The sequence below is a fragment of the Lygodium microphyllum genome, chromosome 13, assembly GCF_053477565.2.
Source record: "Lygodium microphyllum isolate KBCC chromosome 13, Lygodium_microphyllum_v1.1.10, whole genome shotgun sequence".
NCBI lineage: Eukaryota > Viridiplantae > Streptophyta > Polypodiopsida > Schizaeales > Lygodiaceae > Lygodium > Lygodium microphyllum.
In genome coordinates this window covers 30,307,017-30,324,232 of record NC_141147.1, presented here as the reverse complement: position 1 = coordinate 30,324,232, position 17,216 = coordinate 30,307,017, and the positions used below count along the sequence as shown (strand labels likewise).

At 41.5% G+C, this 17,216-nt stretch overlaps 2 protein-coding genes across 4 annotated transcripts in view; both read right to left on the bottom strand.

Moving 5' to 3' along the window:
* The window catches only part of LOC148026464 (Transcriptional coactivator/pterin dehydratase), a 104,936-nt gene that overhangs the window by 48,354 nt on the left and 39,366 nt on the right, over positions 1 to 17,216 (bottom strand). For all 3 annotated transcript variants that reach the window (XM_087690458.1, XM_087690459.1, XM_087690457.1), the window contains exons 2-4: positions 15,304 to 15,397; positions 13,925 to 14,022; positions 12,830 to 12,953 (exon numbers count right to left, since the gene is read on the bottom strand). In XM_087690458.1, the coding sequence (XP_087546584.1) occupies positions 12,830 to 12,953; positions 13,925 to 14,022; positions 15,304 to 15,397 (316 nt within the window). The remainder of the gene's footprint in view (positions 1 to 12,829; positions 12,954 to 13,924; positions 14,023 to 15,303; positions 15,398 to 17,216) is intronic.
* Positions 1,401 to 12,533, bottom strand: LOC148026465 (uncharacterized). The gene is made up of 4 exons (XM_087690640.1): positions 12,405 to 12,533; positions 2,202 to 2,672; positions 1,533 to 1,757; positions 1,401 to 1,445 (listed from the first exon to the last, which is right to left on the bottom strand). The coding sequence occupies exons 1-4, from the start codon at positions 12,531 to 12,533 to the stop codon at positions 1,401 to 1,403; spliced, it is 870 nt and encodes a 289-aa protein (XP_087546766.1).

The following is a 17,216-nucleotide window of genomic DNA, read 5'->3' as shown; positions in this document are numbered from 1 at the left end:
TCCAAATAGCATATGCAGAATCCAAACCTTCAATGTTAAACAACAAGGCATCAGAAATCAATAGCTCGATGGCTAAGCATGCAAGCTCATTTAACTCATCCCAATCTTCCTGTTCCATGTCTGCGGGCTTTGCCCCTTTGGTCTTAATCGGCTTTGTCTGCTTCTTCTGCAACAAGATATTGTAGCATTGTTTTTGCCAGACTGCAAAGTTATGTGCTCCTTCAAGCTTCTTAATGTGCATGAGATTAGTGCTGTCACTGCTGCCAGCCATGATTTTCAGCCCAAAGGTGACCAAAAAATTCAGCAAATGCAGGCCCGAACTGTCACACAAGTAACCAAGGTACAAACAAGTACCAACCAGCAATAAATGACCACATAGAAGCAAAAATTTCAGATCTGTAAGTAAATTTTCAAAAGCACCAAACCATGTGCTACAGCACTCCACAATTGATTACAGCTGTTCCAAGGGCACATACATCACATTGCATGAGAAGTCCAAATTTTAGCTGCAATTTCTGTTGTACATGTATCCACGAGCATAAAATTTGACACACATGGTCAAAAGCCCCAAAATTTTTGTGCTCAAGGCATCAACCATACATCTGCACTGTCTATGGCATGCATAGAACAGGCCAATTTTGCCAAAATAGAGCAACTTCAGCAAAACCGCCAAAATTTTCCAAGTGCTAGGTGTCCAAATTGCATGGAATTAAACCCGCATGTACATAAAATGACCAAATGGCGCACAAATTTTACCCAAACAGCAAAAGCCCCAAATTGCACAGGGTCCAATGTGCATCAATGTGTCAAGAAATTGGGTAAATTTCAGCCCAATTTTGCATATACATGAAAAACCCCAAATATCGAAGGCAAAATGCCACAAATTCCTGCAATTTCTGACACAAATGGTCTTGCTCTACATCACAATCCCCAAATCCGAGAAAAGCCCCAAATTCTCGCCAAGATTGCACAGATCTAGAAGTTGTGCCTCCACACACGAAACCCTGTCAAAGGGAAAAGGAGATAAAAGATTTTTTTTTCCTTTTTTTTAAAAAAACCTGATTTTTGAAATATGTGACCAAGGGATCGTTGACCCGTGTAGGTCGCTGGCTGATCGTCGCCCATCCGTGGCACACCGTGGTCCTGCCATCAACGTCTGTGAAGTCGCGTGGCTGCCATATCCTGTCTGCAGTGTTTATCATGCAACTCCGTCACGCAGGACACACTCGTCAGTCGCGTGATGCAAGAATCCAGAGTCGGCCTGTCGCTCGCTGCTGCCGTCGCCTACTCCATCACATGTTTGCACCTAACTCACGCCGTCGCCATCTGCATCCCATGACCTAACTACTAGCCTTTGATTGTCAATTGTCTGCAGACGTGCCCAATCTGCAACCTGATGTCTACTCCTCAACTCGCCCTCTGCGTACGTGGTCTTCTACCTTAGCCTGACACACACAGGTTGCCAAGAACTCTAGCTGTCTGCTGGTCTCGTCAAATCTCGAGAAGCGCGCAGAACCTGATGGCTCTCATACCAAATTGTTGAGTTCAAAGGGCGCAGGGATTGAGACATGCAATGCTTGGTGCCATAACTTCATGTGTGACTGCACTTCAACAACTACAACAAACTTTCCAAGAAGTGCCTTGTAGTACAGATAATATAGAGTTCTCATTTTTCCATCTCTAGTAACTAGCATAGACTCTTTTTGTATCTTCCACATTCCACCACCAAAGGTAGTGAAGTAACCCCTCTTGTCTAGCTGCCCAACAAAAAGCAAGCTCTTCTTAATGTCAGGTACATACCTAGCATCATGAAAGATCAATTCTTGATCATTTTCAAGAGCTAGGTATATGGTGCCTATTCCTTCCTTTACCTTTACTGTGAAGAATGTGACAATTGATGTAGCTTTGCTGACCACCCTCTTCACCTACTTGAGCTTCCCAATGTCCTCCATGAGCAAGTCCAAACAATGACTTGCATATGGAGTCCACACAATCGTAGGGAACTCGGCCTTGAGCAAACGGCCCATGCGTTGACAATTCGATGCATTGTCAGTAACAACTTGCACCACATTTGAGGGGCCCACCTACAACCACAATTACAAATTACAAGTTATATATAAATCAAATTTCAATCATGAATCATGATATTATCATAATGAAAGAAAGTGAAACAAATTTAAAACACAAATTGCAATGTATACCTCAATGATAGCTTGTCGAATGTGGTGGTAGATGAATCTGCCCGTCGTTTTTCTCCCCCTCTTTCCAATATCTACGGCCCACAAAAAGTAAGTGCCAAATGGACATGAGACAAGTATGTTGATGATGCCCCGTTTCTTACGATCACTCCATCCGTCGGTCAGAATGGAGCAACCATATTTTATCCATGCGGCCCGAATAGGATCAAGGGCTCTATCAATCCTCTCCTTCTCTTCATCAATCTTTCTCGTCCTCATGTCGTTGTATGTGACACTGGTCCATCCTTCACATGGACCCACATTGGCAATGACTTTTACCATCTTCTTCCATTGCTCTTGCTTTAGGACATCGAATGCAAGATTGCACTCAATCACCGTGCGTGCAATTTCAATGTCCACAAGTCGTTGCCTTTCTCTAAGAAAGGCAACCGATCCATGCACATGATCGGGAGCTTGAGAGAGAGATGATTGTCTCTCCGGTGTTGCATGAGCCTCCACTCTTTATCTTTTACCGAAGCCGGATGCAGATGTGGAGCCCCCACCAGCAATGGTAGAGGCCTCTCCCGCATCGGTTGAAGATACGCCCACATTGGATGCTTCCTCATTAGTAGGCATAGGAGTTGGTGCCGATAAGCCACTTCCTCCTCCTCTTGTGGATCCCCCTCTCATCTTGGCGAGAATCTCATCCACAATGTTCTGAGGGATCTCCTTGCATGGAGCAACTTGCCCCCTCCCCCCCCGTCTTGGAAAGATGTTGGAGAAGCCAAGTCGCACCACTTGTATAGCGCTTCCTGCAATACTTGCATATCCAATGGTGGGAGTTGGACTCTTTGTGTCCCTCTCCACATGGATCGCATGCAAATTGAAGACCTCATGCTTCTCAGGAGTCATGATGCCGATGATGGATAAAGAGGCCCGAAAGAGAGAGAGAGAGAGAGGAGAGAGAGAGAGATGCTTGAGTCTCGACTCTTGAAAGTTGAGAGGGAGACTTGAGAGGCCCGAGGGTTGGGGTAAAGTTGAAAGAGCAAGAGTGAGAGAGAGGGGACGGGAGATGAGAATGGCAAATGCTTTGATAGGGTGCACCGTGTGGGATAGAGGGGATGGGAGATGAGATTTGAGAATGGCAAATACTTCCATAGGGTGCGGGAAAGAGGAGATGGGAGGTGACTCGTGAGATTCAAGAATGACAAATCACACGTCCATTCAAGAATCAAGTGACGAGATCCAAGAGAGGAAGATGAGAATGATAAGTCACAAGTTGCTGAATTGGTATGGAAGCGTGGAGGAGAGGAGCACCTTTTGTAGATGAGAGAAGGGTCAAAGTTCAAACAGTCAAAGAGGGGTCAACGGTCAAAGAGAGGGCTACCAGCTAGAAGAAATCCAAAGAGGGCTGGGGAGGGGAGTGCATGGCTGGAAAACAGAAGATGCACGCCATTCCTTTCATGGTTCCATCTATTTGGAGTTTTGCTCTTCTATCAGCATGGAGGCTTCCCCTCCCACAGTGGATCGTGTAGTATCTCTCTTAATACTATCATGGCAATGTCTTCTATCTTTGCTCTTCCAGTTGGGATGCTTCATCATTTTCATCCACATGGTTCTCATCAGCACTATACAAAGACCGATATCCTTAGGCTCTTTTTCCTTCTTCGGTATCAACATCCAAGTTTCTACCCTTCTTGGTATTCTACAAGTTTCGACACTTGACATTGGCCTTGTGAGATGGAGAGAAGATTGAAGCTCACCTCAAAGTACAGTAGACAATGTGAGAGTGAAGCATGACACCCAATGCAATAGATTGAAAGAGTGTAAACTAAAAGTACAAGGTACAACCCTTAAACCTTAGGGTTATAGCGGGTGTTCACACCCGAATACGATAAGTGCCCGTAAGTGTGTGGCATAAGCACATACGAAATAAGACTAAGTCTGGGGAAAAAAACCTCTTGTACCGAGAGTAAAAAGTCCCCCAGGGTACTACTAATCACCGACACTCCTATGTGAGCGTAGGCGTAAGTGAGGCGGAAGTGAAATACCCAACAAACCCCCCTGAAGTAAAGAGTGACCAAGAGTACAAGGATCATCCGCCACCAAAGGAGATCAAATTTAAAGCATTGTAAAATGCTTCCAATTTATCACAAGGAAGAACTTTGGTGAAGATGTTTGCCACATTACTCGTGGTAGGACAATAGACAAAAGGCTAGTATCACCTGCATATAGCCTCTCTCTGACAAAGTGATAATGTATCTCAATGTGTTTCATACGTGCATGAAACACTGGATTCCGTGCTACTACAATGGCACTCTGACTGTCAGTGAACAAAGGAGTAGGCTCCGTAACAGATACGTCCAAATCAGCTAGCAAGCATCTAATCCATACGCATTTCACTATGGTAGTGAAAGCTGCCTTGTATTCAGCTTCACATGATGATGTGGCAACAATGGATTGTTTCTTACTAACCCAGGATATACAAGATGAGCCAAGAAAGAAACAATTGCCACTAGTGGAGTGACATGAATCATAATCACCAGCCCAATCAGAATCACTGTAAGCATGTAACTGCAATGGTCCCCCCTTGGCATAAAGCAATCCAAGAGATCTAGTACCTTGCAAGTAATGATAGACACGCTTAACAGCTTGCCAATGTGACATACGTGGCTGATGCATATATCTGCTCAGGGTTGAACCTACAAACTGTATGTCCGACCTAGTGTTGCATAGGTAAATAAGATATCCAACTGCTGGAGCATATGTGTGTATATCAAACAAATCACTGTCATCATGTAATGACAGCTTTAGTCCAGGTTCCATTGGTGGTATCTTGACTGTGATAAACCAATACCTCTAGCATCATGTATGAACTGAATGCCCAAGTAATAATGCAAAGACCCCAAGTTTGACATGTCAAAAGTTTGCTGCAAATTTTGTTTGAATGCTGAAATATGATCAGCATGTATTCCTGTAAACAAGAGATTATCAACATATAGACAAATGATCAGCATTGATCCCCCCTCTTTACATACGTAAAGAGTAGACTCAGATGAGCTGTTTATGAACCCTTGGCTAAGCAAGAAAGCATCTATCTTTGCATATCAAGCTCTAGGAGCTTGTTTCAAACCATATAAAGCTTTTTTCAGCTTGCAAACCAAGTGTTCCAATCCCTCAACTGCAAAACCAATGAGCTGCTGTACATATACTTCCTCATGAAGTTCCCCATGTAAAAATACAGTTTTAATATCCAATTGATGCACAGTCCATCCATAATGGGCAATCAAAGAAACCATAGACCTGATGGTCGTCATTCGGGAGGTAGGAACGCATGTCTCCTCATAGTCAATGCCTTTCTTCTGTGCATAGCCTTTAGCTACAAGCCTTGCCTTGTATTTGTCAATGGATCCATCTGCATTCCGTTTCAGCTTGTAGACCCATTTTGTTCCAATGGCTTTCTTCCCAAATGGCAAAGACACCAAATCCCATGTTTGATTCTTAGTGATAGAATCCAATTCAGCTTTCATTGCTGCCATCCAATGCACACTCTGTTGTGCATCCTCAAAACATTCAGGCTTCTCATTATCGAAGGTGCTTGCTACCATAACGAACTCCATGGTATGTGCAGTATCATGCATACGAGCTTGCCTTCTAGTACGACCAGCCATGGGTGCATCCAAATGACTATCTTTCATAGTCTGTAAATATCATCTAGGCATTTTTCTTGCCTCATGACTGTGCATAAGCTCTTGCTGAATTTCAGTTTCAGCACTTTGCTGAATATTCAGATCAGCCAATGGCTGATTTTCTGCATTTTCCAAAGGAGTAGCTGGCTAAACATTGAGTTCACTAGCTAAAACTCCAACTGAATCACCAAATGTAATGGGCAGCAGCCCTTCAAATACATCACGGGCAGCCTGATATGTGTCTAAACCAGTAAGGGACAATTCTGATTTTTTATCAAATAGTACATCCCTATTCACAAATACCTTTTCAGAGACAGGATCATATAGTCTGTAGCCTTTGCTTTCACTACTATATCCCACAAAAATGCATTTGGCAACCTTGTTATCCAACTTTTTTCTGAGTACCTGTGGAATGTGTGCATATGCAAGACACCCAAAGGTATGAAAGTGTCCAACAGAAGGTTTCCAACTGTTCCAAGCCTCAAAAGGTGTAACTTTCTTCAATGCTTTGGTGGGATATCTATTCAAAACATGGCAAGCACACATGACAGCTTCCATCCAAAAATTGTGTGGCAAGCTCTTTGCTTTCAGCATACATCTGGCCATCTCCATGAGTGACCGATTCTTCCTCTCTGCAACCCCATTCTGTTATGGAGTATAAGCAGTAGTGTACTAATGGACAATGCCCTTCTGCTTCAAAAAAGAATTCAGCATAGAGGACATGTATCCCCCCCCCCCCCCGGGTCTGAATGGAGAGTCTTAATTTTACAACCAAATTGGTTCTCAACAAGTGCAACAAAAGCCAAGAATGTATCATACACTTCTGACTTTTTTTACCAAAGAATAGACCAAGAAAAATCGTGTAAAGTCATCAATAAAAGTCACAAAAGAGTAACATCCTTCCAATGATTTTGTCTTCATGGGAAAACGAAAACCGATGCATTTTCCCCAAAATACATCCTTCGCACAAGTGCTCACAGGAGGTCTCTCCAGAAGAGGTAATCCATCTAGCATCTATGTACGTTGTAAAAGCATCAGGCTACCAAAGTTCACATGCCCCATCTGAGCATGCCATAACTCTGCATGTATCATAGCAGGAGTAAGAGTGGCTGCCAAGTACACTAACTGATCAACTGAAAGAGCATCCAACTCGTATAACCCATGACATAAAGTGCCAGTCAAGACCAAAGTCATGTGTTCTTTGTCTCTCACCATGCATCTGTCATCATCAAATGTGACCTGCAATCCACAACGTGCCAAAGAAGAAATAGAGACCAGATTCTTCTTTATGCCTAGCACAAACAAAGCATCCTGTAGGCAGAGAATAGAACCATCAATGGCTGTGAGCACAATCTCCCCGATACCTCTAACAAGGTATGATGCATTGTTGGCACACTCTACAGACTTGCCAACTGGAGCTGCACCAATAGAAGCAAATCAATCTCTGCGAGATGTGATATGCCTAGAAGCACCATTGTCAAATAAACAGTCTATCACTGACTTAGACTGCAATGCATGTATCAATGTCCTCAAAAAACTCAAAAGCCCCAAAATTTTTTATAAATTTGCTCAAAAATTTGCATTAACCTTGTCTGGGACACATATTCAGTGTTTTGTGTCTGCCTGGGCAAAAGCCCCTTTTTTTCAAAGATGAATCTGGAATAACAAAGGCAAAAGTTTTTAAAAAATACCTATGAAATCAATCGATTACTCAAGCTGGTGGCCACTGGCACAAGTACAGGTACAGGCGGCACCTCCTGGCGAGTACAGGCAACACTGCTAAGGGGTAGCCGGAGTACAGATGAGCTGCAAGGGGGGTGGCGAGCAATGTAGGGCAAAGGGCACCGGACACAAGGCTCAGGTACAGGCAGACTAGGCATCACAACCATCATCAGAGGCGGGCATGGCGGCTGCACGCATCGGCAAAGGCGGACTTGACGAGCGCTGACCAGGGGCGGTGCAGCCAACGCAAGCAAGGTGCAAGGGCACTGGTCGGGCACAAGTACGATGGTCAAGGGACAAGGGTATAGCAGACTAGCGGGTGGCTCTCTCAAGTGCAGGCAGCGTGGAGGAAGCTGACGGCGCTAGAGGTAGAGCTGACGGGCTATCTGACGTAGCAAGCGGGGCGCAGCACAAGGCTTGGCGGGTGTAGGACAACCTGCACATACGGGCAGGCTAATGGACAGACATGCACAATACGCCAGACTGGTGGTGGGCAATGTGAGAGGGCAAAGTAAGCAGTGGCCTGGTGGGTGCAGGACGACCTGCTAACAGGTCCCCTTGCTAATTGGTTGAGAGACTGCAGAACAAGCACCACAAGGCAGCACTCTGCAGGTGTTGAGAGTTGAGTTGAACCTGAGCAAAAGCTGAGCTGATCTGCGTTGAACAAAGCCAAAGTTCTAATACAAATGTGAGATGGAGAGAATGGAAGCTCAGCTCAGAGTGCAATAGACAGTGTGAGAGTGAAGCACGACACCCAATGCAATAGACTGAAAGAGTGCAAACTGAAAGTACAAGCTACAACACTTAAACCTTAGGGTTGTAGAGGGTGTTCATACCCAAACACGATAAGTGCCCGTAAGTGTGTGACATAAGCACATACAAAATAAGACAATAAGTCTAGGGGAAAAAACCTCTCGTACCGAGAGTGAAAAGTGCCCCAGTGTCCTATTAATCACCAACACTCCTATGTGAGAGTAGACGTAAGTGAGGCGTAAGTGAAATACCCAACAAGCCTCCCCCCCCCCCTATTATACCTTCTCCTATACATTGCATGATCTCATCATCTTTGTACTGGGGTGCTTGGGCAAGTGAACAATTTTCCCACGAGAGAGATTGTCCAAGTGGGACGTGCTACATGAGCATTCTTTACCATGTAGCAAACTATACATCCCATTGTGCAGAGCACCACTGAATGGATCCTAAGCTATTTCCATCGGTGGATTACACCACCATCGTTCTTTTCATGATACTTTATCACCTTTTCCTCTATCAACATCCTTAAGTGGTTGGATAAACTTGTACTGTTTTGTGATGTGTTGGGTGTATCATCCCTACTCCCATCTTCTAGGTCACTGCTACTTAATTAGCCGCCACCCCTAACATTAACCTTTCAAAAAACAAAATTTTAAAACAAAACAAAAGTTCAATGTGGTTCCATCCACCTTTGTAGAACTTCGTAGGCCACTAGACAGTCACCAAGCACCCTTCGTCCGATACCTTGTCCGCTTTGGGGTGACTACTTGGACTCCCTTGGTAAGATAATCATCGCCTCTATAGTCTTGGTACTGCACCACACAGTTTACGTGTACCCTTTGTTTGATACCTTGCCTACTTTGGGGTGGAACACCTTAAGATAAACATTGCTAGCCTTTTCTTTTAGGCTCAATTTTGGACTTGAAAGGGGATGTTGATCTAAAACATGCTTTACAGCTCATTACATTTTTTAACAATCCCAAAACACACTTAATTAATTAAAAACACAAATTTGTTGCACAGTTCGAGAGAGTTTCAGTGATCACCCAAAACCCTAATTTTTGGGAGTACCCTTCAACATCTATAAATAGACAAGCTTCCCATCATTCAACCTCATTTTTTCAATGCAAATTTCAGCCATCGATCTTCACCCACGTGGCGGTCTACTCTTCACAACTGCTCCCACTCCTTCGTCAACCCTTGCAGTGCCTAGTGCCTTCCTCCCTGGAGATCAACCACTGTTTGGCACCCTCCTTCCTTCTGCATTTGGACTCTTCTACAATCACCAACACACAATCTGCATCCTCCAACTTGCGTTTAGACACTCCTCCACCAAGGGACAATTGGCAATGATCTCCCATACCTTCTGGAGACCTGTTGCTTCCGTTTGGCCCTCCCGCCTGCAGGGACAGTTGGTTGTGTTCTTCCTCCTCCATGTGACCCTTCCACTGCTCCGTTTATAGCTTTTTGCTACCATCTAAATCATCAAGCATCATCCACAGTTGTCATCTCAATTCCTTCTGGAGACCTATTGCTTGTATTTGGCCCTCCTGCCTGTAGGCAACAGTTGGTTGTGTTCTTCCTCCTCCATGCGGCCTTTCCACTAGTCTGTTTGTAGCTTTTTGCTACCATCTAAATCATCAAGCATCATCCACAACTGTCATCTCAATTCTTTGACACTTTGCTGATCAACTTTTGATGTTTTCTTTGACTTCGGCACTCTGACTAGCACTTGGGATCAATCTCCAATGGACGCCACTCTCTGACACTGCATTACTTTGCCCTTGGGCATTCTGTACACTCTTACATTCATTTACAGCATTCATTCACTTCAAAGTTTCTTCTCCCTATGTTTGTCTCTGTATTTGAGTTTTTGAGTTTTTGCATTTTTCATTTAGGATTTGAGTTTTGCTCATCTCTGTCTAAGTCTCTGTGTTACAGTCTTGGCCATACATACTATGCTTTCTCAATCCAAACCCTAGCATATCTTCACACCTAGGTCGGACGATATGTTTAGAGAACATAGCAATGGTTGAAGCCAATCTTCCTCCTCGAATAGACTGGTAAATAACTTGATTTAACACTACTTACAGCAAGCATAAAATTCATATAAAATTGAAAATGCAAATGTTACCACTTAATATTGGACAATGGACAATGTGTTGGACCCAAAACTGGCGCCCCTTGCAGTATTTCTTTAACTCTTATTACAAATGAATAGAGCACAAGTAAGATATTTGGTCTCCTCTGTTGATCCAAGTGCCTCTTGCGGTCAAGACTAACCACCAAGGCTTCAAACCAATCCGTCCCTTAATTTTTGCTTGGGGATTGCCTTCACCCTGCTCCTTGAAAGAAAAATTCAGTCCAAAATCTAATATTGGCTGGCTAGCCTCTTGAATCTCTCTAAAATTGAGCAACTACTGGAATTCAAGTCCTAGGTCCTTGCCCTAAGCATCCATTCCAAGGCAGCTGTCAAAACCTAATTTTTGTTGTAAATTAAAATTTACTGTGGAAATTGACTGAAATCTCTTCCTCTAATGACTCAAAATGGTTGGATCTTGTTGAGATAACTTGAGAGATAACTGGAGGATGAGAGAGAATGTTGTAGAGAAAGAAATTTTAAAGTATTATCATGAGAAAAGCTGAAAATTTGTTACTTCCCTACTCAAACAACCATGAAAGTTATCACCTACACCTTAGGACTACCGGAAAGGCTACTGCCCCTTCCTGTATGCTGTCACCTGCACTAGGAGAACCTTGGGCTGCTCATGTGCACACCTGGAGAGCTCCAAATTATTGTTGCTTGTTGTATGACTAGTCCCTAGTAGCTACAAATCACATTAGCATCCCCTTGCTCTCTAATAACCTTATTCTCTCTTACAATGACTGAAATAGACTTTCAGTAGCCTCCAAAAATGATTATTCCCACTTGTATGGGTAAGTTTTGCCAAGTAGTAGCCTTCTGATTCCATTTTCCAGCATTATCTAGCTTATTAAATTAATTTTCAAAATATTAATTTTAAAAATTAATCTAATAATTAATCTAGTGCCCAGAAAAATAATTCTACCAACCAATAATTAAATTGGCTAGTCCATTTTGTCTTCCAAGTATCTCTGAGCAATTATTATCCAGTAGATTAGCATGAATTAATTGATTAATGCCTAGTCTCTAATGTTACCACTAACATTAGTGGCCAATAAATTGCTCTACGTCAAAATCTAACATCAGGTACCATCTACTCCCTATCAGACATAACTTATTATAACTTTTGCCTTTGGCATCAACTGATATTTCAGGGTCCTAGATCGGCTAGTTTATGCTAGTTTCCAGGTCGACCAACTCTTTAATGATCTACCTCTTTATAGGCTCCGCATTTGTATACACATACATCTCATTCATATCTAGCATTTTTCTTGCACATGGGTTCCTTGCCTTGGGCCTTTGTTCATCTATCTTCATTATTGTGTGTGTTCTCTCTCTCCCTTGCTGTCCACTCTGTTTTCTTCCATATTGCACCTCTGGTTTGATCATGGCATCTATCGATCCTCCCCATTGAAGACTCAAAGTGGAAGGTGTAGCCACTTGTCCGTAGGAACATTGCAGTCCGGACCTAGGGTTCTCTCAACAGAAGGTGACATGACTGATCAGTGTGCTGCTGCAGCAATGATTGGTGCTTCCCATCATCCCCAGTGTTGTTTGTGGCAGCAGGAGGGTGCATTTTGCAACAGTTTGCAGACCCCTCCCAAACCTTTTTGTATCACATTTCCTAGCCTTGTTAGTAGCAGTAGGAAGGTATTTTGCAGCAGTTGCATAAGGAGCACATGTATTGATGATGTTTGACTTCCTTTTTTTTAGAGAAAAAACATTTCTATTAATATAACACCTCAAGAAAAAAGCCTTCATGAGGTAAATCATGTTTGCTTTAGTATTCACAATAAAACAAGACTTTCTAATCACATTTATTGTAGGGGGACCGCTTAACCATGGCTTGAGTGGGGACTGCTTAGCCATGTCTTGAGTGCTTATTTTCTTGACTAATCATGCTTAAATGTGACATCATACAGGAGAAGAGATGCTTTTCTCAGGATCTGGGATTCTGCCATTTCTTTCATCATACAGGATCTGGGATGCTTTTCTCAGGATCTGGGATTCAGACATTTCTTTCATTTTGAATCGCACACGGTCTGGCATTATAGACCTCCTGATTGGCTGTTCACTAAGCCTTGTACTAGACTTTTCTATTTTGTTGCGTATCTATTATATCTTGGAAGTCTATTACAGGGCTCATATTGTACTTTGGCTCAGAAAATTTGTTCTAAGGATTACAATTTCTCCTCTTTAGGGGCAAAAAGAATGTAACAACATACATAATCTTACTGATATGAGTATTCCCAGCCTAAAATTTTGAAGTGACAAGACCATACTATATATTGAAACAGATTATCTATAATGCCACACAATTGAGGAAGTGTTGCTGTTCAGCGTACCTTCAGATTCAGCGACATCAGCAATTGCTTTAAAAAGCTCGAGTCCCTTAAGAAAGCTTTTAGTCTTCCATGACCGTTCCAATTTCAAATGCCCATCTTCAGATGACAATTTCCACCCTGGCACCTGAACAAGCCAGAGAATATCTTTTTGCATCACATCACACACTTTTTTTTATGAAACCAAGGTATTGAATTAAAGTACATCAATGTAAAATTATAACTATGTTTCAATCCGGACATAACCAAAGTCAAAAATATTGAAAAAAGAGAGTACAGGTTCTGATCAAAATGCTAGCAATCATATAGGATTGCTGCAAAGATCTCTGGAAGAAGGAAAAAGTATCAACGATAATGTCACCAAAGCCCATATAGTTACAAGATTTCCAAATGGTCCTAAATGTCCAAAATCTCATCCAGGTGAAAAACTTAGTACATGCCAAAGGAGAGGAAAAATATCACACACACACACACAAAAGAAGGTTTGTCCATATTTGGAAAATTCTTCTCTTTTATCAAATCCTATGTAACCTTTAGAGAAAATTATCTGTATACAAGAACAAGGTAGTGGATAACACAAACCAAGAAAGCTTTTCCTTGTTTTGCTTATTTGAAAGGAACAGCCTTCAAAATGAGTACCTATACGCTCATAAAAATTTCAAGAAGTAGAAATTGACAATCAAAATTGGTGATAAGCTGCTAGCTGTTATATTGGCATCAATAGCATTATGATTGTAGCATGAAAGTTTGAGGAGCAAATCAAAAGATGATGCTGTTTGGAACTAGCTTTGCATTCATGTTACATGCAGTGCAAAGCAACCATGCAGTAAAAAGGTAAAAGATTCACAAAACCCTGAATACTTTAAAGGCCAAGGTTTACATAAGGTTTACATGTGAAAAGGCAAATACAAAGGTCAACTCTTTTCACGCAGTGACTATGCTATAATAGTGTTTTTTATGGGAAGACATTCAATATCAAAGATATCATTGACTGGGATGACAGCCATCATGAAAAGTCTTATGATTGGGACAATACTACGTAATGTTGAGGGGGCATTTAACCAAGAACATAAATTCAGAAATGGGCTTGATATCAACCTTTTGCAAGAGGACTTTTGCTGCATCTTCATCCATGGGCCTTAATTCCTTAGAGCTGCAGGGTACACATTTCTTCCTGGCTAGGGAATCTACTACTTCTGTCATCAGCATAAAAAGGGGGAAATGATGTGATTCCAACAAGCATTGGAACTTGCTTTCGAAAGATAATATTTGTAAAGACAGGGAATTAAAGAAATCAACTACAAGCTCTTATTCTCTCCTTCCCTCCCACTCCCTCTGATGTTGGCCTGAACCACCCTCTCTCTAGTCATAAATATTTGAGATTTCTTCAATTCCTTGTTAAAAATTCATGTTCCTGTCAATATTCACTATTTCTAACACTTGTATTTCCTTTCATCAGATAATGTGTAACATGGCTAGGTCTACCAAAAATATTCGGTGAATCCATTGAAAATTCTAGGAGACCCATACATTTCTCAGAAGGATATAACAGTCAAATAAAGAAATCACCATTATGCTGAAAAGATCAGCTTCAGTCAAAGTCGCATCATTAAGATACTGTCAAGCTGTATTCTATGTCTGCCAACATCTGCTGTCCTTGACAAACTTAGATACGATAACATGATAAAAGACATAAATGAACTGTTGAAAGTGCTGAAAAGATCAGCTCTACTAGAAACTGTACCATTAAAAAACTATTTTTCTGCTGCAGAGAGCTAAAGCATTAATAAGCATCGTAACTACTAGAAAAACCAGCTCCACCATGACAATCATAAATCTATGAAGTTCTTAGAACGTGCCAGATTCCAGATATGCTTGACAGAGACTTCAGCATCAACAAATTGTATAATCAAAACAGCAATACAGCTAGTGAATGTCAAAACATGTGAGGAAGTGAGTCTTTTGTAGTTCAGATTTTGTACTTTACTATGTTCTGCTGCTGGGGCATTACTATGAGGACGTGATTTTTTTATATTTCAGAGCTTGTACTTTACTATGTTCTGCTGCTGGGGCATTTCTATCTTTGTCTGGAGCATTCTGAATACTATTGTTCAGAATTTAGCGGGCAAGCTTTAAACCTTCTTCTACTATCAGATTTTTTCCTCAACATCTAGATGCTTGGGACTACCACTGGATTCAGTTCATGCCATCCTCATTTGTATCCACATCCAGAACAACAACTCTTCATCATTATAGAAGAAGAACCATGTCCAAAAGCTTGAAATCAGCCCCAACCTCAAGTGATAGGCAGTGCAAGATCACCCCTTTGATAATGTTTTAGAAAAAGCAAAGTTAGAAGAAAAGCAAATGGGTCGCTTGAAAAAATAAGGCCCTGCTTTGAGATGTGAACTACTCGGTATCAACAGGTTAGATATATTTGGAATACATTGTGTAGAAGAACCAAGGTAGTCTTGTACCATCTTTGGCTTCATCATGAGTAGTGGACTGCATGATGATAGATCTCTTAGGGAAATTCACCAAGCCAGCAATGTAAGGAAGCTGAGATGGAACCTGCAAAACATGCCAGGAAGAACAAATATGTAGTTAAGACCAATCAAGCAGTCAAACTCATTTTCCCTTGATAGAGCAGACAAAACCACTGATTCCACCCAATCCATCACTCTTATATTACTTTCCTCATGGAGATAAAAACGTTTTGACAATGTACATCATGCGCTTGACCAACAGAGTTGCTTGTGGAAAACCCCTCCTCTGCATATAAAAAGTAAAAGGAAAATAAAATCCTACTTTGTTTTGCAAGTTCAAAAGTGATGTTACAGGAACACAAGTACACTCTCTCTCTCTAGTGCCCCAGCCACCTATCCTTTGAACACTCAACTAGAATGTAACATTTCATGTGCATATCCATGCATTTAAACAGGCCATTGATGAGATTTATTAGCAGTCGTGTGTCATGTATGCTCATCTCGTTCATGTGAGCCTCATTCTAAGTGAGAAAAGGACATTTGGGGCTTTGACAAGGTATTTGTCCATCGTTTCTTTTGTTCTAGACATTTTAGATGGAGGTCCACACCTCTTGTAACCAGCCTTCCTTTTGTGGATAGATGGTAATTTCCTAATTACAACTTAGCTACAAAAGTAACATTATTACAAAACTAAGAAATGTAAATTAACTTATAATCTTGGACAATGGACACTGTAACCAGCCTTCCTACTCGGATTGGATGGTAAATAACCTAAATAAGCATTATTTACAGTAATTAACAAATTCACAAAACTGAAATGAACACTTTACCATATAATCTTGGACATTGAACACCCTGTTGGCCCCAAAACTAGTGCCCCTTTCCGTATTTATTTAGCTTAATTGAAAAAGAAGTTAATGTAGAATGGGATTCTCCCAATCCCTTTCGGTATTTCTACTCCCCTTGCTGTCCAAAATGACCAGCAAGTCTTCAATCTGATTTGCCCCTTGATTCATGCAATCAATTGGCCTTTACTAGCTATACTGGAGATAGAAAATGCCCCAAATTCATTGATTTGCAGGTCCCTCCACTTGAATTTGACTAAAAATAGCTTCAACCCTGTTGAATCCAAGTCTTGCAACTTCCAGTTTTTGACACGCTTCCCGAGGCTACTACTAAACCCTAATTTCTACTACAAATTAGGGTTACAATAGAGAAATTTGAAATTTCCCAATCTCTGGTGATCCCAATGTTATAATCTTCGAAGCAAGGCTAGGAGATGAGAGAGAATGCAGAGAAGAGAGAAAATTCAAACTTCCTACGTGAAGAACTGAAGAATCTAAAATTTACTGATGTTGCCTTGTCTCGACAGCTTATAGATACTGTCACCTGCTGTTGATTGGTCTTCTCCTACCCCTAGCTGCCTCAAAAGGTCCTCCAATGGTTGCAAATCAAACCAATAACATCTTCTCCCTCTCTCTTGCAAGCTGAATATACTAAAATGCCTCTCTCGAGCCTCTAAAAACGTTTTATAGTATTGCGTGGGCCCAAATGGTTTTTCCAACATTATCCATAATTAATTTTCAATCTTTAAATACTCAAAATTAATCTAATAGTTACTTCAATGTCTTGAAAAATAATCTAACTAGCCAATAATTAAATTGGCTAGGCAACTTCCATTCCCGAGTGTCTCTCTGTCATCTTTGACCATCACATTGGCGTAAAGTACCATTAAACGCCATTTCTCTTATATCACCAATTGACACTTATGGTCAAATAAATAACCTAAGCTAATAACTGGCACCAGATACCACCAAGTACCTATGCGGCATAACTTATAGCAACTTTTGCCTTTGACATCTCGTGATTTTCTCAAGTCTTGAGCTCATAAATTTACTCTAATC

Excerpts from the sequence above, each read along its gene's own strand:
- LOC148026465 (XM_087690640.1), bottom strand. The coding sequence starts at position 12,533 with ATGCCAGACCGTGTGCGATTCAAAATGAAAGAAATGTCTGAATCCCAG. Across the intron at positions 2,673-12,404 it reads AGAAAAGCATCTCTTCTCCT|AGACAATCATCTCTCTCTCA; the intron begins GTATGATGTCAC and ends GCAACACCGGAG. Across the intron at positions 1,446-1,532 it reads CCTTTGAACTCAACAATTTG|GCTAAGGTAGAAGACCACGT; the intron begins GTATGAGAGCCA and ends TGTGTGTGTCAG.